A 24,213-nucleotide genomic window follows, 5' to 3' on the forward strand; every position below is an offset into this window, starting at 1 on the left:
AAGCCTTCCTGTTTGTAAGTGCCCAGAGGCCTGGGAGCTGGGACTGCAGCTGCGTGAAGACCGGCCCGAGCGCCCGCAGCAGAGCTGACCGGCAGCGGTGGTGGCCCCTCTGTATGTGTCCTGTGTGTGGGTGTCGGTAGAGTCAGAGTTCTTTTGACACAAGAGAAATGAGCTTCCACCCGAAAAGGCAGAATGCCATTAGCACCATGCGTGTGACGTGGGCAGCGCCCACCTCTGTCATGGTGTCCTGTGGCCAGAAAGCAGGTGGAGTGACTGCGGGTCTGAAACGGGCCGCCTCTCTAGTATCTGTCCTGTGAATGAAGCCCAAGTTACAGCCACTGGCTTTCACAGCCGTGTGAGAGCGAAGCAGATGGCACACGCTGCAGCTGTAAAGCCCATTCTCGGGGCTCTGAGATGCACCCTGGTCTCTCCCTGTTCTCCGCTCATGGTCCTCTCTCCAAAGCTGAGAGCAAAGGTTACTTGTTTACAAGAATTCCTCCGTTGTGACCTGGCAGTAAACTTTATTGCTGTTTCCTTTGCAGGAAAGATCACAGCGAGAATCTTTTTTATGCATCTGCTCGTAGCCCTGGTGGGCCCAGGCTTGCATGGACCCTGGACATCAAAGGAAGAGCAATGGGGCTGCTGAAGCCGGCAGTCAGTGGCCGCCCGCGCCTTGTGGGGTGACCTCCCCAAAGGGCCTCACCGCAGAGCTGGTGTCAAGAGGCGCACCCTCATCAGCAGTCTCCATGGGGCTGTCTGATGCCTTCGTGCCCATCCTGGATGAACCACCTCAAGATCCTGAATGTTAATTGAGTCTCCCCTTTGAGTTCAAATCAGTTCTCCCATCCAAACACAGAAGGTCCCTGAGGCACATGGGAAAACCCACTGCACCTCCTCCACCCATCCCTCAGCGTGTGGATCTGCATTTCTGCACTCCCAGAAAGCCAGAGCTTGTCTGCTAGGCCCAAGGAGCTGCTGCTGCCCACCTCCGCAGAATTACATTGATTGATCTGTCCATTATTTAGATTTTCCAAAGTTTTAGTAACTTGGTAGAAGTGCAGGATAAGATTCTTTAAGATTTGTTGATAATGTAATGGATTCATGGTTTGTTTTTTTTTTCTTTCTGTTTACTTCTGAATTTAATACTTAAAAAAAAGAGAGAAAAGGGTGTAGTGTCCACATTCCTGTCTCCTTCTTTTCTTACCTCCATGGTTCCTCTAGTGTTCAAAGTGGTGCTGATGTTCTGGGGGAGGGGGCGTGTGCCTCCTGCACGTGGTAAAGGCGCTGTCGGGCACATGGGAGCCTGTGGTGATGGTGCTTCTCTTTCCCACAAATGTTTGAAGTTAAGAATAGAAACTAAGCTTCCCGGGATTGCCCAAAGGGCAGGGTGGCCTGAAAACACCTCGGAAGCCACACTGGTTGGTCAGGCACGTGATGGATGGCGTGAGGCTCAGCTGAGCGGGAGTGGACCCACCCACCTGCGCCGGTGGCGCCGCGAGCCAGCCTGGGGGTGATGGGCAGCTCAGCATAGCCCTTCCTTAGAAGCTCCTGACCTCAGAATTATGTAACAGTGACTTACCATTTTAGAAAGTCTCCTGGGGGTTGCTTCTTTGCTCTTACATGTGCTTTGCAGGTGTTGCTTCTGTGTGCTTTGTTTACCACGTTGCTATAATAAAAATCTGATTTTTGAATAAGTGTCAAAATGCTGTTATTTGTGAATTAAATGACTCTCCCCCTGGTTGGTGTGTGTTGGCCCTCTGAGAGGCGAAGCAGCAAGCCCGGGGCACAGCCGGGGTCTGGCTGCAGTCGACCCATCAGCCTGGTGGTTTGGTCTTGTTTTACCATGTTGTTGTCTTTAGAAACCACTGAGGCACAGCTGAGCTGCCACACGGGTAGTTTTGCACCAGACAACAGGTCCCCTTGCCCTGGTCCATTGCCCTGTCCTGGTTCTGAGCACAGGTGCGGCCAGCAGGAGGGGCCCTCAGACCCATGCCGAGTGACAGCCTCGCCGGCCATGCCTGTGGGTCGTTTGACTTTGCACCTATGGGCATGGGCCTTTGGCGGTGAGGGGCCCTCCAGCCGCACTGGTGTTCCCGTCTTCTGAGCTCCTGGGATGGTTGTCCAAGTTCCCCCCATACCTCCTGAGAGGCCAGAGCCTGGCTGGGACTGCTGGGCTCCAGTGGCCACCAGTCAGGAAACAGGTTGTGGAACTAACACTGCATTCTTACATGGTTCATGTTGTGAAAATAGTTCCCTGTGGTAACGGGCAGGTCCTAGGACTGAGGCTGCTTTATCAGCAGGACCCGAGACCCTTGGGAGGGATGCCTCTGTCCAGGCGTGAGTGTTCACGGAGAACCCAGGAGCCCCAGGCACAGAAGGTGGTGGTCTCGGGGAGACAAGGGTATGGGAGCCTGCTGCCCTTCCCGAATCCTGTGGGCCAGGCCTGCACAGTGGGATCCCCAAGATCTCATAGTGACAGGTGGGATTTGAATGTGCATCCACCTGGCTTCACCCTGAAGCTGAAGCTCCAATACTTTGGTCCCCTGATGCGAAAAGCCAACACATTAGAAAGACCCTGATGCTGGGAAAGATAGAAGGCAGGAGGAGAAGGGGACGACGGAGGATGAAATGGTTGGATGGCATTGTTGACTCAATGGACTTGAGTTCGAGCAAACTGGGAGGTAGTGAAAGACGGAAGGCTGGTGTGCTGCAGTCCATGGGGTTGCGAAGAGTCGGACACGACTGAGCCACTCCACCACCACCACCACCCCCTGGCTCGGGGTTCTCCCCACAGCTCGTCTCAGGATGTAGATTGTCCCTTTGGTGATAAATCCTCAGGGACACTCAGTTTTGTCATTCAGTCAAGAGAAGACGTGAGAGCCCTGCCTTAGGAAGCAAGTTTGCTGTCGGGATGGGCCTGTGTGGGGCCAGGTGAGCACTAAACTGGAATCTGCTACAGTTATGTTCCCATGGGCAAGTCCCCAGGACTCTCCCGCCTGGGAGTTGCTCTTACTTAGCGGCAGTTTCTGATCTTTGCTACCCCAGGAACGGTATGTTTCCAGCATCGTTTCCAATCACGTTCCCAGGGTGAGCAGACAGGATGGAATGAGCTCTGCCCTGCAGCTGAGATGAGGAAATGAGCCGCTAGGAACCTGCATGGTCACCAGTCCAGGTGACACCTCCGCCCAGAGGGGGACCCCAGCAGGAGGCTTCACCTGCCCTGGCTGGGGAAGCAAGGAAACCCTAGCCCCTTCTGCAGTCGGTGTAGGTCGGTTGTGGACTTCTCAGCAGTGGAATCTGGACTGGACTGCTTGCCCCGTTAACGTTGCCCTCGGTCCAGAACCATGCTGAGGTGACAGCTGGTTCGAGAGCTGGTTAAACCAGTGAGGAGAGGTGGCCTTGTTCTCTGAGCAAGTTAAGTGGTTCATTGCCAAGTGACTGTCCTGAAATGGAGGTGCTCCCCCAACCCAGCACAAGATCCAAGCCCTTGCCTCAGCTTCCCATATGTTGACCTGATCCTCGGGGCCCCACATGGGGGACTGCACCCTGGCCCAGGCCTGGCTGTCACCCCCTGGCTGGCCTGGAGAGCTCCTTGCCCTCCCTAGCCACCCACTTGGCCTTTCCACCACCACTGGGCCTGGACACAGGACTGGGGGCTCCAGTGGGACCCATGCAGAACCCAGAGGTGGAAGAGGAGACAGGGAAGAAGTCAAGAGAAGAGGTTCAGGTCTCCCTTTTGGGCTCTATTTTAGTATTAAAGAGTTTCAAAGCACTTACTTTGATTGGAATTCCACATCAAAACATGGCAATAATAGTCTCCATCCCAAACAAAGTACAGAAATGTCACATTAGGCAGAACCTGGTGCCCCAAGGGCAGTGACCAGAAATAGCAAACCTTGTCCCTAACCATAACCCATCACTTGCAGTGGAGAGAAGACTTCTAAAAGATTTCTGCAACTGGCCTGACCCCACAGGCACTCGGCAAAGCCCTGGGCAGTTCCGTCAAGGCGGCGAGGCCACTCTGCAGGGCGGTCTGCTCGCACCAGATTGCCCTGGCTATAGCCGGCCTCAACAACGGCAGCGGTAACCCCCTGGACAGCTGGAAGGCAGAAGCTGAGTGGCTCCTCACCAAGAGCTGGTTTTTCTTAGAGCCTTATGCTCCAGGCCAGCCACCTCATTCTATAGATGTAGCCAGCTGGGTGGGAGGATGAGGCGTGTGAGAAGGAATCTGCCCAGAACTTCAGCAAGGACAACCCGCCCTGCAAGGAGCATGGTGTCTCAGCAGCTCCTGCCAAACAGAACCCTGGGTGTCCCAAGCCTGCGCCTTCCCTCGGGTGGAAAGCTCACCACACCCCATTCCCAAGAAGTTGGGGGTTGGGGGGAGGAATGCTTCCTCTGGCACTTTGCCAGCAGGTAACACGTGTTAGCTGGTACCTTGCAGCAGCATCCTCTCCCCAGGGCACCTTGGACTGGACCACCTCGGGGTGCAGAGAGAGGTGAAGGTGGGGGGGGGGGCCCTCTGTGCAGGGCCCAGCCGTGGCAAAGATACCATACAAGGTGCCAGGACAGTGCTGAGCCCAAGCCTGACCACCTGGAGCCTCCTTGGCCCAAGATTAGGAGACGCCTGGGGGTTTAAAGGGCTGCCTGGACCTCCCAGGGCAGTGCCCAGAGGCCAAGCTCAATGGGGAGAGCACTCAAGCCCCTAGGCCACTGTCCCGGGGGCAATGACCTCGCCCTCCCTGGCTGGGCCCTGGGAGTTTACAAGGTGGAAGGGAGGAAAAGCTGGCTGGGGCTATTCATGGGTGAGGTTTTATAGATCTTTTCCCACTCTTTGGTGCTGTCTGGGAGATTGATCGGCTAATGAGGTATTTCTGTTCCAGTCCAATGACTGGAGGGTGTGAGAAAAAGAGGGAGGAGGCTATCAGCTAAGCCTAGGGGTGGAAGGAAGTTACCATAAAACTACAGATGTTCCCAGTGGTTCCCAGGACTAGTGTTCTGCCTGGATGATGGGTGGGCATCCAGGCACCCTGGCATTGGAGCATCAGAGCAGAACAGACCTGACCCTGGTGCAAGGATCAGCCAAAAAGCCTGCTTGCAGGGGTCGGGCCTGAGAAAGGCGGCTAGTACCGGAACCCCATGCTTGTCTGTCTGTCTGCGTGTGCGTGTTTGGGACTACGAGTCAGAGTGCAAAAATGCAGATAAAGGCCTCTCTGACTGCACGTTTTCCTCCTCTCCAGACCGCTCCCATAAAACTAATCTGGTTCCTTCAAAGTGTCATTTGAGATAAAATAAGTTCAGGGGTTTGCTTTCTCAGCCCCAAGGACTGAATTGGGCCGAACTGCTCCAGGGACTGTCCTCAGCCTCCAGTAGCACTGCCTAGCGCCCCGGCCTTTTCTGGGCAGCTGATGGGGTGGCCAGGGCTCCCTCGTGGGATGCCCACCTTGGAGGGCAAAGCTGCGCCCTGCAGGGGAGCCTCACGCCACTTTCCAAACAGCTCCTCTGTGGCTTTGCCTGGGAAGCAGAAGGGATCGGGTCCACACCGTGGTTTCTGTTTTCTTAAGCCTTCTTTGTACTCCTTCTGCCTGTAACTTCCTCCAGCCCGAGCCTTTGGCGATGCTTCCACCACTGCAGGCCCAGCACAGGTGTTCTTGCCTGTGGGGTGGGGTGCGAGGTGCTGAAACCGCCTGCCCGACCACACTGCTTGGAGTCTCAAGTTCAGAAAGTTCTTTTCCACAATAATAGGCCGCCCTTGTCACATGAGGTCTGGCAGGACAAACCTTGAAAGTGGAAATGTGTTTCTTAAGACCGGCGAGGACACTCTTGGTTAGATTGGAAAGGCAGGAGTGATACCTCAGGTTTTCATGTTCTCACTGCAAGATTTACGTCTCCTGGGACTTAGACATCGGTTCCGCCTAAGGAGGGAGGCTCAAGAAAATGTGAATTATGGGGATAAATCAGCAATTTAGATGGGAGCCAATTTTAGTGTTCGCCCATGGGATGGTACAGGCACAAGGGTGTATTTATGTTGAGTTATAAAGCAAAGACATAAAGGAAAGGAATTGTAGTTTGATGATTTTTGGCTGCTTTAATAAATAAGTGATTATGTCAAGGAAGAGAGAACTGCAGAAATTGTGGCTTCATCACAGCTGGGGGCTGAGGAGGCATTTTGTAGAGCAGGAGAGTGGTTATTAGTGATCACAGAAGCTGGGCAGATGGACAGATTGACATCAAGGAAGTTGATGTCACGGCCCACAAACTGCCCCAACTGGGGGGACCAAGGCCCCGGTCCTCAGGCCACCTTCCCTCTAGGTCAGGGTACCTCTTTCTAGAAAACTCTTTATTTGTAAATAAGCTGTGAAGATGACACCGAGCTGGTGGGTGAGCAGGGGCGCCAGAGCAGGAGTCTCCTCTGAGTTACAAGTGGGCATGGAGGCTCGCTTCCCTTTGCAGCATCATGTAACAGTGAGCTTCTCTTAGAACGAACGTTCCTTTACATATTGATGATTGTGAATTCTTTTTGCATACATCACATGTGCAAATATAAACAGTATGTAAACAAAGAGCGAGCGCCGTTCCACCTCTTGACCAGCTCCTCCTCCAAGGCCACCACTGTGAGCAGGGTGATGGCCAAGATGGAGCAGGCACTCCCGCAGCACACGTGCAGACCCCCGGCGTATGCATGTGTGGAGCAGAGTGTACATGGATCTTTCCACGGCTGCAATATCTGAATATCATATGGCTGAGCTGTCTCCTTAGGTCCGTTTATTCAGATCCCAGCCCTGCTCAATGGCACCTGTGTAATCTTTTGGACTTTGGTTTCCTTATCTATAAGCCATGGACAATATTGTTAGGTGGTCGTGAGAATTACATGAATTAATTTACGTAAAGCCCTGGTAACAGGGCCTGGCATCAACTGTAAAGTCATGTGCTACGCTTTGATGGTTGTTTTTATTTAACCAGCCCTCTACCAAGGAAGCTGTGAGTTGTTTCCAGTGCCCTGGGCATTCCGCATATACACAGGCAGCCGTGCATCTGTGGGATAATTTCTGGACTTGCTCACGGTGGGTCCACGCAACCTGAAGTGGGGAGAGGCAGCTCTGAAGAACTGGCTTTTTTGTTACTAGATAAAAGGATATATAATTTAAAATTTTTTATTTAATGTTTTACTGCAGTAACATATATGTGAAATTTATCATTTTAGCCATCTTCAAATGTACATTTCAGTAGCATTAGGGACGTTCATGTCATTGTGTGCCCATCACCATCCATCCACCTCCAGAACTTTTTTATCACCCCAAAGTGAGACTCACCCATGAAACAATAACCTTCCGTTCTGTCCCCACAGCCCATGGCACCCACTGTTCTCTTTCTCTCCAAATTTGACTATTCTAGGTACCTCATATGAGTGGAATAACTTTGCTTCCAAGAAGCAAGCATCTTTTAAGTTCATGGCTGCAGTCACCGTCTGCAGTGATTTTAGAGCCCAAAGAGAGAAAATCTGCCACTGTTTCCATTGCTTCCCCTTCTGTTTGCCATAAAGTGATGGGACGGGATGCCATGATTTTAGTTTTTTGAATGCTGAGTTTTAAGCCAGCTTTTTCACTCTTCTCTTTGACTCTCATCAAGAGGCTCTTTAGTTCCTCTTTGCTTTCTGCCATTTGGATGCTATCGTCTGCATATCTGAGGTTGTTGATATTTCTCCTGGCAATCTTGATTCTAACTTGTGAGTCATCCAGCCCAGCATTTCACATGATGTACTCGGCACTGAAGTTAAATAAGCAGGGTGACAATATACAGCCTTGACGTACTCCTTTCCCAGTTTTGAAGCAGTCCGTTGTTTCATGTCTGGTTCTAACTCTTGCTTCTTGTCCTGCATACAGGTTTCTCAGGAGACAGGTAAGGTGGTCTAGTACTCCCATCTCTCTAAGAATTTTCCACACTTTGTTGTGATCCACACAGTCAAAGGCTTTAGTACAGTCAATGAAACAGATGTGTTTTTGGAATTCTCGTGCTTTTTCTTTGATCCAGCGGATCATAAATCCTTAGACTAATTCAACAAATATTTGTCAGGTATCCATGGTATACCTGCCACTATTCCAGGCACTTGTATTGGAGACGGTCAAGTATACGAGTAGATTACCTGGGGTCCATCCTGTGTAGGGCCCTGAATGCTGTTTTAAGAATGTTGGGTTTTACCATGTTCTGAACAGGGGTGTGACGTGAAGGCAGTTGGAAAGGATCACTGAAACTCTGCAGGTGGGTGAGGGTGGGAGCAGGGAGAGTAGGCGATGTTGGTGTCTCAGAGGACAAGGAGCAAGGGGCGGTCAGATATAGGGATGTCCTTGTGACGCAGACACGGGGGTGAGGGGAGGGGAGGGCAGGATGCTTACAGAATTGGGCCTGAGTCCCTGGAAAGTTGGAGCCACCATCGACTGACTTGAGGAGACTATGGTTTTGGTGCAGGGTGGGCTGGTGGAATCAGCCCATTTTAGTCTGACATTGTCGCTGACCACCCAGTGGAAATAGCTGTTGGGCCGTGGATATTCAGGTCTGTGGTCCAGGGAGGGTGTAGCCCCTCTGCACAGAGGTGGCTTGTGAAAGGCCAGCAGAGTGAGGGGCCACGGGGTGGAGGCCTAAGGATGGAGTCCAGGGTGCCTGCAGAGGAGAGGTCAGGGGATGGGCAGGGCCCAGCCCCCTCAGACAGAGGAAGGCCCTGGAATGTTCCACTGGCCAAGGGAAGCTGTCAGGGAGGAGAGAGACTCAGTGGGTCAGGTGCTACCCAGACTGGTGTAGGAGGCCTGAGAAGGGCTGGCTGGAGCCCTGGGGAGGGCACTTGTGACCCTGACAGGGACAGTCCCCACGGGGTCCCTCTCTCGGGTCCCACCAACCTGTTGCAGTGACTTGGGCTTTAAGAACATATGCCAGCATGCATGCTTGTCATTATACTGCATATAACACTTCACTTTTAGGATTCTCTTGACTGTACTTTTTGGGTTTTTTTTGGCCAAGAGGCATGTGGGATCCTGGCTCCCCAGCCAGGGATTGAACCCACAGCCCCTGCATTGGAAGGTGGATTCTTAACCACTGGACCACCAGGGAAGGCCCATTTCTTGGCTTTTCTTAAAAATTTTATTTTTCCATAAGAATTTTGGAGTCAGGACACCTAGTTCTCCTATTAGGATTCTATTAAGTCTAATTTATATCTCTAAGGCAGTTATTGTGTTTCTATCCAGGATGTCTTTCCGGAAGGAAAGAACTCCCAGATAGAGCAGTGGGTCTCAATTTGGCAACGTGTGGACCAAGTTTCAGTTGTCGCCTCTGGGCTGGCACCTAGTTCAGAGAGGGTGGGACGAAGCCCGCACTGCAGAGCCTTGCTGGGGCCCCAGGGTTAATGGCGCCGCACTGATAACCCCCGCCTCAGATGCCTACAAACCGGCTTTCTGCCAAGGGCCCTCCTCCATCTTCTCTAGTGTTAGGCTGTTTCATGGCACTTATCCTTCCGCGATGCTCTAGAAGAGTAGACAGGGTGTGTGGACATCTGTCCTTCTCTTTAGCTGCCCAGGTTCTGACCCCCTCCTATCTAAGGGGGATGCGGTCGGTGGCAGCCAATGTCACAGAAGTGAAACCAGCTGGACAGCTCCCCCAGCTCCTCTTACAGCCTAAGAGCATGTGGGGGCCTGGGCTTCTCTAGGCAGGCCAGCAGCTGGGACTCTGGCCAGCCCTTCAAAGAGTGCAGTGCAGGGGCCTGTCTCCCTACCGAAGGCAGCAGAGCTTGCAGGACAAGCTGTTAATACAAGGGTCCTGAATTGCAGAACTCACTGGCAACAGCAGGAATTTCCTCACCTGGCCACTCTGAACCTGGGTTTTGGGCACTGCTGCTGGCTGCCTAGAGCTAAGCCCTCTCTGCTTGACAGTTCTGTGGGCTTTTTTTTTTATTTTTGGCTGGGTCATGGTTGCTGTATGTGTGTTTCTCTAGGTATGGGTAGCAGGGTCTACTCTCAAGTTTTGCTGCGTGGGCTTCTCACTGCGGTGGCTTCTCTTGTTGCCAAGCACAGGCTCTAGGGCATTTGGGCTTCAGCAGCTGCGGGCCGTGAGCTCAGTAGCTGTAGCTTGTGGGCTCTGTTGTCCTGAAGCATGTGGAATCCTCCCAGACCAGGGATCGAACTCGTGTCCCCTGCATTGGCCAGTGGACTCTCAACCACCAGACCACCAGGGAGGTCTTCTGTGGGCTTTTAAGTACTCTCTGGATCACTTCCCTTTTGCTTTCAACGTTGTGTCTGTTCCTTGCAACAAGAATCCTAACTTGATGCACATGGATTCATCACATTGTGAGAAAAACCAGAGGTTGAGATTTTCAACACTGATTTAAGAGACTTTGTACTTCTATAGAAGATCTAAGAAGTATGAGACTCAGTACCCAAGCATGCAAGTTTCCTACCCCAAACACCAAGTATGGTTGGCTAGCCCAAGTGTACCAAGGACTGGGGGAAAAGGAAGTCCTACGTTACAACCTTCCTTTGTTAGCATCAGTCTGTGTATGAGGGATACGATTTGGACCCATGCTATAAACAAACTGTGGACCTGGATCTTAGAAGAAGGCTTTAAGACACACGTATTTATTTTGCCTTAAATTTGGTTCTTTAGGAATGAGATGGTTTGGTGATGATTAATAACAGGATTGTTTGACAAAATATACAAAATCCATGTCAAACCCAGTGTCAGGCAGAGGAAGGAAATCATCACCAGCACCACTGGCTGTGGGTGGGGTGGTGATGGGCCGGCAGAGGACAAGAAAGGCAAGGACAGCAGGCAGTCAAGTTCATTGTCTTCCTCCCTGGAGAGCACAGTTTGGATTCCTTGTTGAATAAGGCAGAACATTCCTCAGGTTTGCTCTTACTGTGCAAACACGAGGCCCCTCTGGGTAACAGGGACAGGCTCAGTATCAATTTGCCTTTAATTTCTGCCCACTGCCCAGATCCGGATCCTCTTCCATTCCCGGTTCTTCGCTCCTCCACTTCGACGGATGTGGCTTTCTGCTGTCCCCTCTCATCCTGTCTGGTGCCCCTGTCCCAGCAGTGAGAACAGGACCAGGTATAGAAGATGGAACTGGCATCCAGGGCCACCCGGGCAGCGGCTCGTCCCCACATGCCCCCTGCAGTCTCAGGTGCCTCCTGTATATGACAGGAGCCCCCCAGTACCCCACATCAGGAAGCAGAGTGATTGTCCAGAGAGCCCAATGCAAGCTGTTTGAGGTAAAACTGAGGGCGGCCAGATCCTGAGAGAGCCATGGGGCTGTGCTCTGAGGATGAGTGGAGCCGCAGGTGGGGTCCCTCCTTCCCAACGCCCAGGGAGCCGGGGAGGCTGGAGCGAGAGGGCTGTGAGTCTGAAACACCAGAGTGAGCAGGAGGGTGGGGTGTGCGCCGTCAGATGTGTTCACGCTTCGGAAATTGAGTGGGGGCACAATGTGTCCATCAATTCAGCTCACACTCGGAATATTTAAGTATGGCTTACAGGGAAAAAAGGGTCTGTATTACGATGCATCTCATTTTGTTTTAGCAGCTGCTGCTGACTTGCCTACCCTATACCCACTCTCCTCAGCAGTTTTGAGATATCCAGTGGCAAGTTTCCTAGGCCTAGAGATAAATTATAATTGGTCTTTTCTAGGGGCAGACCTATCTAGGTTTTGAGAAACCTGAGGCTTCCATAATTGGGGAGTAGAGAAAATTTTTTTTCTAAGAAAAATTGTAATACTTAATACAAAGTTAGGTGCCACGTGACTTTTATTTACACTGACAAATGATAAAGCAAATTATAGGTTTTAGAAAGCTGGCAAACTCTCCAAACACCATGAAGTCCTGATGAGTAACATCACCTCTGTATTAAGGGTGGCCATTTAATACATTTTTTTCCCTACAGTTTTGGGCTCTGTCCTCTTTGATCTAAGTCCAAAGCTTAGGAGAACTTAGAGGCTTTGTAAAGGACTTAGGAAATACTACAGACAGACTGAGGTAAGGTCAGGAAGGCAATTTCCAGAAATGCAGATTAAACAATCTGAGATAGATAACTGTCCTGTTTTTATTATTTGCTGTGAAATACAGTGTGAATGGATGTCCACGTGGAAGCATACCCGCCCCCCCCAGGAGGGCTGGTTCCCGGTGGCCACTCGGTGTAGGGGGGACTCAGTACCACTGAGCTGAGCCTTTCTTCCATGTCCACTGAAGTTGGTCACAGCTTCCCCGGCAAGAATCCACAGAGGAGAGGCATCCTCACTCTGAGGGAAGCGCGTGATGATCGCACTTGTGATAAGAGCATTTTAACAGCATGCCTTTCATACTGTAGCATTTCTCAGATGGAAGGCTCAGGTCAAAAGGTCTTGGAATTTTCCAGACCTTCAGGTGGATCCGTATACCAAAACAAGTAATTCCTCTAAAAGCTTAATGTCTAATACAACAAAACTTTACTCATCCTCAAAGAGAAGCCAAGAATAAGGCAGATTCAGAGATGACTAATACATAAATCCAAGTGGACATAAAAGTCCTGACTCACTCGACAAACAGATAATACACAAAAAAGCCAAAGCATAAACCTTTAACTGATGTGAAATAAATATTGTTGAGGTTCCAATTCTTTATTAGAAATTTCCAACCCCCATTTTAGTTAACAAGACGCTGACATATAATCTCTTCCAATGCTTCCAGAACACACCCTGACCCTACCCTGTCAGCCGCCTTTGAGGTAGCACGAGCTCTCTCAGGAACCGCCGGCGCTTAGCGATGTCAAGCACAAGGCCCCAGAGCGCGCGTCACTTCACCGCTAAGACGTCTTGCTCCCGTCCACCACCACTTGCCGCTGGGCTTGGTGGGCTCTGCTCAGCGGCCATGGGAGGGAAACCCGAGGGACCCACACTACCCTGATGAAGCACGTCTTAGGAAAGCAAGAGAGCATCCTGGTGGATAAGATGAAACACTGGTAACAATTACCGGACTTCTTAAAAAAGTGGAAAAAGGCTACGGTATTTTCTAAAATGATCAATAGTGCATGACCAACTTCTTGTTCCAAAGAGTTTGAAACATCCAAATAATAGTCGTGTGTCTTGGTTTGATATGGGGAAAAAAGGAAATGGAAATCGCTGTCCCATCCAGGCTTTTCTTTAGCGGTTCTCTAATCGACATTTGGGCTGAGCAGGCACAGGGGCTGCTGAAGCCACAATCCTGTCATTAGTGAGTAAATCTCACCTGACATTTTTTGTAAAACATGTACTACCAGATCTTGCCAGATGTTTACAGCTCATTTTACAATGCGAAGAGGGAACACATTCTACAAACTTGTGGCTGTTAAGAAGTGGCCCCATCATTTCATCGTGTGGAGTCATTGGTTAACTTGCCTAGGAGAGGCTTGCTCTCGCAGCTCTGTGAGGAGCTCTCTGGCCAGTTTTCTCGACCTATGGGCTTCCACGCAAAGATGATCCCATCTGTACAAAGTATAGTCCAGGAAGCCAATAATCTCGTTCATTATCGCATCTGTCTGAGCCATCTGGAATGAGGACAGAAAAGAAGACAAATTAAAACACTTTGCAGACAGACTCGTCTCTTCATCCAGTGGACCAACCATCACCATCCTGTCTCCCAGAGGCAGCTGCATTCCTATCAGCTCCAAAGGTCTCTTGTTTGTTTTCAAGGTGATGAGCAAAGCAAGACCATTCTCAAACCTTGGCCAACTCGTGAGCAGCATCATTTCCTAAAGCTCAGACACACAACAGCTACAGACAAATGCTTTATTTCTTGGAACACCTGTCACAGCTTTGGGGGTTATTTGCTGTGAGAAACAGAGGCAAATGAGCGTACTATGCTTGATTTTCTACAAAAGGCTCACTCTAATATGAGAACTGGAAAATGCTGAAAAGAGAGTGCCACCTGTTCTCACACAGACAGCTTTACAAACGGCATTCTTGGGCTCGCTGGCCCACTTGTCTGTTAATAGGCACCTAAGATTTTGACCCCCTTCATGGATCACAGCCTTGTTGAAGCTCTGCAGTTAAAAAGCTAAGATCATGGCATCCAATCCCATCACTTCATGGCAAATAATAGGGGAAAAAGTGGAAGCAGTAACAGATTTTATTTTCTTGGGCTCCAAAATAACTGCAGACGGTGACCACAACCATGAAATTCAAAGATGCTTGTTCCTTGGAAGGAAAGTTATGACAAACTTAGCATATTCAAAAGCAGAGACATCACTTTGCCGACAGAAAGTCTGTATAATCAAAGCTATGGTTTTTCCAGTAGACATGTATGGATGTATGAGTTGGACCATAAAGAAGGCTGAGCACTGAAGAATTGATGCTTCTGAATTGTGGTGCTGGAGAAGACTGTTAGACTGCAAGGGGACTAAACCAGTCAATATTAAAGGATATCAACCCAGAATATTCATTGGAATGACTGATGCTAAAGTCCAATATTTTGGTGCAAACAGCAGACTCATTGGAAAAGACCTTGATGCAGGGAAATACTGAAGGCAAAAGGAGAAGGGGTGGCAGGGGATAAGATGGTTAGACAGCATCACCGACTAACGGACATGAATTTGAGCAAACTCCGAGAGAGTGGACAGAAGCCTGGCATGCTGTATGCGACCATGGGGTTGCAAAGAGTAGGACACGACTTAGCAACTAAGCAACAACAACGAAGGTTTTAACGCTTGACTCTTAAGGGAAGCAGGAAACACAGGAACAGCCATTTCTGCTGAATACAGCCTTAGTTGTTGGTGCCCTTAAGTGCCATTTTCCTAAGAGTTCGGTTCAACAAAAAGGGGGAGAATCTCACAATCTATCTGTGTGAAGAATTTACTGTGCTTTTTCAGACACAAGTATATAAGAACCTCTGTTTCTGAGAGTAATCTATGCTTTTTGTTTCTTTTAAACATAGAACGCTTCACAAATCGACGTGTCATCCTTGCACAGGGGCCATGCTAACCATCTCTGTCTCCTTCAGACTTTAGGCTGTGCGCTGCCTAAGTGAGCACCACGTATGCGTTTGCTGTGTGAGTCAAATGTTTAAGTCACTTGAGCAGCCCAAGGCCAGGCTCCTTCCCCGTGTGCACGCTGGGCCCTTCTGGTAGGACGACCAGCTGCCCTGGTCCACCCGGGACTCTCCAGGGCCCAGGGCAGCCTTCAGTCCCACGCCACCTGTGCCCGTGATTCAAGGCAGATCACTCGGCAGCAGGGGCATTGAGTGAGTGAGAGTGGGGGACACCCTGGGCCTCCTAGACAACGCTGGTGCTCCTTGGCCACCTACTGGCCAAGCTGAGAGGGTCTCTGCAGGGGCGGGGGCGGGGGCGGGCTGCCGGCCTGGGCGGATTCGATGTGGCTCTTGGTGTCCAGATCATCCTCTCTTGGCTTTTATTTAGAAGCCATCACTGACGCTCTGTGCAAGCCACCTCAACTCTCACGTTCCACTCCAGGTCTCTGGTCACCCTGCCCCCTGCCGCTGAGGGAGGGACGCTTGGCCAATGGCGTCTGTATGGGGCTTCAACTCATTGTGAGCTCCGCAACGACAGAACTGAACTCTGTATTTCAGATCAGGGCTGCCTTTTGGCTGAGAGTGCTGTGGTCCAGCAACAGAAGATGGAAGGAGACCGAGAGGGAAACGTGAACTCAGAGCAGGTCATGGGGGCAGGAGAGGATGGGCCTCAGGGGCCAGAGGAACCTGGGCCCCAGCCGGGCTCCTTGTGCCTCATCCTCATCACAGAGGCTCTGAAGGAGGAGAGAGTGGAGACGGTAAACCAGGAGCAGGGGGCAGAGAAGCCAAAGAACAAGGGGCGGGAAGGGCAGGGGTTCTGACCAAGGGACTCAGTGGGAACTCAGAGCTGAGCCCTGGGGCCTGTGCGTGAGCCTGAGGAAGCAGTCGGTGGGGAGCATCCTGCAGCAGAGGCTGGGGTGTGGGGCCACGAGAGGGGGAAGGTGAGCTGACGGCACATGGGGCCACTTGGCTAAGGAACACGGTGCAGAAAGCACAGGGCTCAGAGCCTAGAGCTCACAGATGACAGCAAGACCAGGACCCAGCCGGGGGCTGGCTCTGCTCCCTACTCTCTTTCTCACCAAAGCCAGGCCAGGGCTGCGGTTCTGGGGGTGGTGAAGCCCAAGCCCCTGGGAAAGAAAGGCTGTCCCACCAAGCCTAGGCTTTCCTAAGTGGCCACCACCTGCTCCCAGTCAGGCAGACCTGGCCCGGAGCTCTTCCCAGGGTGCTCAAGAGGACCCCGGGAGGAGCCAGTGCTGGGGGGGCTCCTTGCATCTGTCCTGCTCGTAGCAGTGCTTGCTGGGCTGGCTTCAACGGACCATGTGGCACTACAGGAAGCCTTCAAGTAGGAAGGCCGGTATGTTAGTAAAGGCAGTTTCAGAACATCTCTAAGGGCAGAGCCCAGGAGGCACTCTGAGCTACGACCGCTTCTGAGGTGCCGGGAGGCCAGCGCCCACCTGCCTAGGAACCAGTACAGGAAAACAAACACCGGGTTTCATCCTTTAATGATTTTTTTTTTTTGCAGCTGAGCTGACTTAGGGAAGTGTATGAAGATGTGCGGGGGTTTTCCGAGCTCCCCCAGGCTCAGGTGTAGATCAGCAATGTTGACGGGTTGAGCTATTTTGTGGGAATTGGCCTCTGGCATCGGTGACAAGCCTGAGCTTGGTAACATGACCAGCTCCTGAGTCACAGCGGCCGTTCTGTGGGTGAGACCTGAGAGGGTGGTCCGTGTGAATGTGGACTGTTCCTGGAATGGAGGGAAATATGGTTGGAATACGGAAGCAGAGAACTGGGTGTCTCTGAGGAGCTGTCTCTAGACTGGATTCTCTCACACCCTATGGGCTGGGACTCTCTGATCTCCCTGGCCTGCTTTCCACCCCCAGGGGGACAGGATGTGGGAGGAGAAGGAGAGCACAGGCTCAGGGAGGAAGGGCGGCCAGGCCTGAGCAGGCTCCTTGGGCTGAGGCCCCTCCCCCAGGTTCCAGGGCCTGGGCAGGAGGTCAGAGGTCAGGCAACAAAAATACCACCAACGCTTGCATGATTCAGAAGTGCCTGCCTTTGACTTTTTTGTTTTTGAAAACAGGTTTTCTTTTATATATGCGTACTAAGTTGCTTCAGTCATGTCCAACTCTTTGCAACCCTATGGACTGTAGTCTGTCCATGGGATTCTCCAGGCATTTCCTCCTCCAGGAGATCCTCCCGACTCAGGGATCAAACCCGTGTCTTTTAGTTCTCCTGCATTAGCAGGCGGGTTCTTTACCACTAGCGCCACCTGGGAAGCCACTTCTCATATATATGTTTTTTAAAATTTATATATATATATATATACACATAAACACATTTATATATATGTATTTTTTATTTGGCTGTGATGGGTCTTAGTTGCAGCATATGGGATACAGTTCCCTCACCAGGGATTGAACCTGGGCCCCCTACATTGGAAACTCGGAGTCTTACCCAGTGGACCACCAGGGAAGTCCCCTTAACTTTTAAAATAACTTTCAATTTTAAAACAGTCTTAGATTTATAGTATGACCAAAAAGATGATACAGAGCAATCCCATACCCCCACACTCAGTTTTCCTTACATTAGTTTAGTACATCTGTCAGAATTAATGAGCCAGTATCTATTCATTTTATTAACCCGACTTTTAGGTCAGACTTTATTCTGACCTCAGTTTTCCCCTAATGTCCTTCTTCTGGTCCAGGTTCCATCTAAGACACCACATTACATTTAATCATCGACCCTCCTTAGGCTCTTGTTGGCCGGGACAGTTTCTCAGACTTCCCTGTTTTTGATGACCTCGACAGTCTTAAGGTGTATTGGTCAGGTATTTTTGTCAAATGTCCTTCAACTGGAGTTTGTCAATTGTTTTTTCATAACTAGACTGGGGTTATAGGTGTGGGGTAGGAAGGCCATAGAGGTCAAGTGCCATTTTCATCACTTCCTATCAACGTGACTTTAGTACTGCTGATGTTGACCTTGATCGCCTGGCTGAGGCAGTGGCTGACAAGCGACTAGTATAATTTATTCCTGGCCAGAGAGGAAAGTTGGTTGATACCCAGTTCTACAGGTATGAGGACACTCTTTAGCTCTCACCTATGGAATTCTCCCACCCCAAATGGATTTGGAGGTGAGATGTGCATTTTATAAACACACAGGACAGATCGCTATGCTGGGGTGGGCCCTGAGGAGATGGCACCCTGCATGTGACAAGCAAGTCCTCTTCTGCTCTCGGCCACACCCAGGCTCTGGGAGGTCTTCTGTCTGAGCCCTAGAGGATGGCCTGATAGGCTGGCTGTGTGGCCTGCCCGCCCCACATACCTTGTTCTCCTGGGACCGAGGAGAACCTTCTGGGCACTGGTGACTGAGTTTTTGGCAATCCCACTGGTCATCAGGACTTGCTTCATGTTCACATTCAAACAGAGCAGGAGAGAGCAGGAGGGGGCCTCTGGGTATTGGGAACATTCCTTTCTTGATTTGGTTGCTGGTTTGCATGGGTGTTTTTGGTTTGTGAAAATTCATCAAGTTATACTTTAATGTATATATTATAAAAAATTAGAAACAGAAAAAAAAACCAGCATTTTTTTTTGAGATGAGCTTATAACATAAAATTTGCTATTTTAACCATTTTAAAATGTACAGTTCAGTGGCATGAATTATATTCGCAGTGTTGTACAACCACCGCTACTGTCCATTTCCATAATTTGCTCATTATCCCAAACAGGCACTCTGCACCACTCCCCACTCGAGTCTACTATCTGTCTCTATGAATTTACCTATTCTAGGTACCTCACACGAGTACAGTCATGTAGTATTTGTCCTTTTTTGTGTGTCTGGATTATTTTACTTAGCCCTCAAGGTTCATCCATGTTGTAGCATGTGTCATTCATTCATTGTAAGGCTGAATAATATTTTACTGTATGTATGTATGTACAAAGCATCTTTGGTTTATCCATTCATCTGTTGATGGGCATTTGGCTATTAGGCATAACACTGCTATAAGCAGGACTGAACAAGTATCTGTTTGAGTCCTTGCTTTCAGTTCCTTTGGGCACACACACAGAAGCAGAATAGCTAGATTATATGGTGATTCTATCTTTAAAATTTTGAGGAACCATCAAACTGTTTTCCACAGTGGCTGCATCATTTTAACATTCCCAACTGGAAAGCTGAGTGTTCAATTTCTCCATGTCCTTACCAAGACATGTCTTCCATTTTGTTTGACTTGGTTTATAGTATATGTCCTAGTCCCTGGGTCAGGAAGATCCCTTGGAGGAGGGCATGGCAACCCACTCCAGTATTCAATCCCATGGAAAGAGGAGACTGGCAGGCTACAGCCCATAGGGTCACAAAGAGTCGGACACAACTGAAGCGACTGAGCACACACATATGTCCTAGTGGGTATGGAGCAGTACCTCACTGTGGCTTTGATATGCATTTGATTTGCATTTGCATAAGAGCTAATGACCAACTTAGACAGCATATTAAAAAGCAGAGACATTACTCTGCCAACAAAGGTCCATCTGGTCAAAGCTATGGTTTTTCCAGTAGTCATGTAGGGATGAGAGAGTTGGACTATAAAGAAAGCTGAGTGCTGAAGAATTGATGCTTTTGAACTGTGGTGTTGGAGAAGATTCTTGAGAGTCCCTTGGACTGCAAGGAGGTCAAACCAGTTTACCCTAAAGGGAATCAGTCCTGAATATTCTTTGGAAGGACTGATGCTGAAGGTGGAACTCCAACACTTTTGGCCACCCGATGCGAAGAACTGACTAATTTGAAAAGCCCCTGATGCTGGGAAAGATTGATGGTGGGAGGAGAAGGGGACGACAGAGGATGAGATGGTTGGATGGCATCACCGACTCGATGGACATGAGTTTGAGTGAACTCCGGGAGTTGGTGATGGACAGGGAAGCCTGGCGTGCTGCAGTATATGGGACTGCAAAGAGTCAGACACGACTGAGTGACTGGACTGAACTGAGGAAGGATTTCTTTGTAGTTAGCAAATGTTTTTTAAATTTAAAAATTAAACTCTTTGAGCCACTGCAGTGAGCACATTCTCAGTGAAGTCTTGTTCTTCTTCGCAAGAAGGAAGAGTCACATACTGTAACAAAAAGATGGCCTGAGGAGATGGGAGACTAGCTTCCAGCCTGGATCCTGGCCATGAGCTGTGTGACCTGGGAGCAGTCTCCTTCCTTATCTGCGGCCCTCTTCCCTCCTCTGTGCCATGCAGGTGTTACACAGGGAAGGCTCCCCATCTGGCCTGGCTGTCTCTTCCCTTCCTGTCCATCCATGCTTGGACAGCATCCTGGGACACAGGCTCTTCAAAGGCCAGGCCCTTGAGTGATAAGTCACGCTTCCCTAGGGTTGTGAATGAGAACCAGGATGCCAGAAAAGGGGAGACTTACGAGGGTGATGACTTCCCGGGCAATCGTGTGTCCTCCAGGAGCCCAGAGCAGGAAGTGCAGGAGGAGGCGTCTGACCAGCTGCTGACAAGCAGGCGGTCTGGGGTCTCCACCTAGGTTCTCTCCAGCTGCAGCCTGCAAATCCCTGGCCGAGAGGGCTGGACTGCTGAACAGCTTCGTGAGGCAGCCAAGCACTGTCTTCACCTCCACCTGGGATATAATTTCAAAGGAAGAGATCAGGGGAGGGTTGGGACACGTGTGGGGCTAGGATGATTCAATTCTCTGAAGCAGCCCCAGAAACGGGAGAGGACTGGTGCCTGAGGGAGGGCAGAGAGGGTGGACCATGTCTGAGTTTACCCTGCTCCACACAAACCCAAATGGGCGTAATGGAAATTTCTTGACTTTCGTCTTGCTCACTAAGCAGCCAGGGCACCATGCCAGGAATTGACCTTTTTTTGTTGTTGTTGTACAAAAGGAAATGGAGAAAAGTCCTCAGCAGAATGCAGTCATATTTTTATATTGTGGGAAAAAGAACAAAAGGCTCCTTGAAAACTTGCCCACTATCACAGCCACGGATCAATTAAAGCCCCGTGCCTGGACCTCCACTGAGTCAATGGCTGATAAGAATGAGGTTTGCCTTTTGCCATCTTTGGTGGGGAGGAAGTGCCGGCTCAAACACACACACACACACACACACACACACACACACACACCACATTTGTTTTGTTTTAGACACTGGGACACTGTTCATACATATTTAAAGCTCAAGCAGAGGTCACAAGTCTGTGGAATCCATATAATAATAGTGATTGTTACAGGTCTGTGGGTTGTTTTTGCATAAAAAATATTTATTTCATGCTGAGACTTCTGTTTGCTGTAAGAATGGTACATCAAGTTGTGACTTGGAAAACAAAGCAAAAACTGAAAGCTGTAGATCCAAAATGCCACTTGGACTCATGAACAGCTATGTTCCCTCATTTTCGAAAGAACACTTAGGCCCACTCTAAAAATTCCCATGACCGATTTTATGGATTTTGTGTGAGTCCTTTTTTTCTCTGAAAGTTAAGGCTTCATTCAGTGCAGTCTGTCATAAATTCCAACATACTAGCAGCGTTGTGTGAGCAACTCTGACCACAGTGAAGACCGTGAGAAACTGCACCCTGGGCCCTTCCGTGGTGGAGGGCCACGTCCTAACAGGAGAGGGCCACTCCCTCACCACCTCGTGTCTGGGCCCACCCTGATGGCATCCACAGGAGCCCACGGCCGTCCTGCATCTAGGCTGGTCTGCAAAAATGTCAGGGCTTAGGAAGCGATGCCTCCATAATCATGTTCTTGTTCATCTTCTCCCCTCACCCAGTATTCCCTGAGGCTTGCCTTGTTTCTTTCTCTTTTACTCCAGGCCACCTTTCCCTTCAAATACCTTCCTCATATGCCAAAAACATTAATGCTTTCTAATCTTTTAAGGAGAAAAATATAAGCTTTCTTCTCTAAGTATTAATTTTTATCCTGCAGTATGAAAATTTACGTATGCTTACTGTAAAACATTTGAACAAAAGAGTAAAAAGAAAAAAATCAAAATGACGGTAACCACTATTCAAAGAGACTTATTAAAAATGAGGTTTATATCTTTGTCATCTTTTTTCTATGCATTGTGAACACAGCACTTACTAAATACAAGGAACTGTATTCTAGGGCTTGCACAGTGCACTATAAACAATTTACCATTATCTATACAGCACAAGTTCTTTGATAACATGATCTTTCACGGCAGAATGCCATTCTGTGGCTGTGGAGTGAAAGTCGCTCAGTTGTGTCTGACTCTTTGCAACCCCATAAACTATACAGTCCATGGAATTCTCCAGGCCAGAATACTGGAGTGGGTTACCTTTTCCCTGGAAGATTTCCAGGGGAATCTTCCCAGCCCAGGGATTGAACCCAGGTCTCCCACACTGCAGGTGGATTCTTTACCAGCTGAGCCACAAGGGAAGCCCAAGAATACTGGAATGGGTAGCCTGTCCCTCCTCCAGCGGATCTTCCTGACTCAGGAATCGAACCGGGGTCTCTTGCATTGTAGGCGCTCTTTACCGACAGAGCTATCAGGGAAGCCCATTCTGTGGCTGTAATACACCACAATTTATTTAGGCAATATTCTAACTACTAAAAGTGTAGGCCATTTCCAGTTACTACAGTTACAAACAACACTGCAATGATCCTGTGTATAAATCTTTACATAGCTCTCTAATTACTTCCTTAGGAGAATTCCTAGAAGGAGAACCACAGGGTTGAAGTGTATGAACCCTCACTTAATTTTTAAAAGTATACAAACATAGGAAGCTTTTGTTTTTTATCATGATTCAGTTCAAAGTTAACAAAAGGAAGTGAACACCGGCTGGCAGAGAACACAGTCTGCAGAGACAGGAGTGGGTATTTGCACAGGCCGTATTGCATCCCAGGCAGCAATGGTTGTTCTTTGTCGCTCCCCGTCTCTAGCTCCCATCACCACCTGCCCCAATCTTGAATCTCAAGGATGCCCAGCAGAGGTGATGTGTCCAGCCACAGGACACTATCACGTCCAGGTCAGTATTGTGATTTAATTATGCCTTTTAAGGCAAAAGCACAGGTATTCTCATGGAGAATTCCATGACAGTGGAGCCTGGTGGGCTACACAGCTCATGGGGTTACGAAGAGTCGGACGCGATTGAGCGACTAACACTTTTAGTTTCACTTTAAGGCAAAAAGCACAAGTAATGTCAAGCTCAGTCAAATCATACAATAATCATGTTTTTAAAGATAGTTCACAGTCTTTCAAGTCACCCAACAGACCCATCAAAGGGATTAAGCTCACAAAACCCAGGGGAGTGAGAACTATGTATTAATACTACTAGTTAAACTAGGAGAGCTGGGCCCCGCTGCTCCCCAGGATACCACCCACACCAGGGCCTCAGCCCCAGGCAGACAGCCGCCTCGGACAGAACAGCTAGGGAGGAAACTGACGTCCTGGCGCTAAGCTCCTCTGAGTGATATAATCTGTTTTTATCCAGGCTGCCAAAGCACCCCCTGAGTGAGAACTATGTGTAAGTTTTATTAAAAAATCAACCAAAAAGGAACTAACTTAGCTGGTAGAAAGATATGCCAATGCAGAGCTCTCTAGAAAATAAATCTTACGGGACTATTTACTTCTCTATACTTCAAAAGTAATCTGTCAGTTCCTATGATCCATACAGAATTTAACATAAAACCTACCAGTTTAGCGAATACAGAATCAAGTATGAAATATATGTAAAAAGCTTCAGAAATCATTAGTATTCACATGTGCTGTGTGCTCAGTCGTGTCTGACTCTTTGCAACCCCATGGACTGTAGCCCGGCCAGGCTCCTCTGTCCACGGGATTCTCCAGGCAAGAATACTGGAGTGGGTTGCCATTTCCTTTTCCACGGGATCTTCCCAACCCAGGGATCAAATCCATGTCTCCTTTGTCTCCTGCACTGCAGACAGATTCTTTACCCTCTAAGCCACTGGGGAAGCCCGAAAACAAATTAGGATTCTCTTTACTGTGATATTTTAAAAGGGAAAAAAATAGTAAGCTCTCTTTTTAATCTGATAGCAATCTTGAAATACACGTTAATTTCTCTTAAAAAAATGTTCTATTGGGATCCAGAATGATCACCAAATTGCAACTTTTTGAAATCACAAACTTTTCTCACCCCTGCCATGTAACATGCTTTTAAACAAGTAAAATATACAGCCATACTGAACTAGTCTCTGTTTTTTTCAAACAACAGAAAACATCAAGCAAATGG

The 24,213-nt window shown here is 49.3% G+C and overlaps 2 protein-coding genes and 1 non-coding gene across 6 annotated transcripts in view; 1 reads left to right on the forward strand and 2 right to left on the reverse strand.

The window, feature by feature from the left end:
• AOPEP (aminopeptidase O (putative)) overlaps nt 1-1,694 on the forward strand; it is a 423,521-nt gene extending 421,827 nt beyond the window's left edge. The window contains exon 17 of the mRNA XM_055578992.1: nt 543-1,694. The gene's annotated coding sequence lies outside the window, so the exon portion shown is untranslated. The remainder of the gene's footprint in view (nt 1-542) is intronic.
• Nucleotides 1,695-11,762: 10,068 nt separating this feature from the next.
• The window catches only part of FANCC (FA complementation group C), a 313,057-nt gene continuing 300,606 nt past the window's right edge, over nt 11,763-24,213 (reverse strand). For all 4 annotated transcript variants that reach the window (XM_055578994.1, XM_055578993.1, XM_055578995.1 and 1 more), the window contains 2 exons: nt 20,417-20,623; nt 11,763-13,533 (listed from right to left, as the gene is read on the reverse strand). In XM_055578994.1, coding sequence (XP_055434969.1) covers nt 13,369-13,533; nt 20,417-20,623 — 372 coding nt within the window. In that variant the 3' untranslated portion in view covers nt 11,763-13,368. The remainder of the gene's footprint in view (nt 13,534-20,416; nt 20,624-24,213) is intronic.
• On the reverse strand, nt 14,909-15,015 carry LOC129651882 (U6 spliceosomal RNA). The gene has a single exon (XR_008714385.1). It is a non-coding gene; the product is annotated as a U6 spliceosomal RNA (small nuclear RNA).

This window comes from Bubalus kerabau, chromosome 4 (assembly GCF_029407905.1).
Source record: "Bubalus kerabau isolate K-KA32 ecotype Philippines breed swamp buffalo chromosome 4, PCC_UOA_SB_1v2, whole genome shotgun sequence".
In the NCBI taxonomy this organism is placed as follows: Eukaryota; Metazoa; Chordata; class Mammalia; order Artiodactyla; family Bovidae; genus Bubalus; species Bubalus kerabau.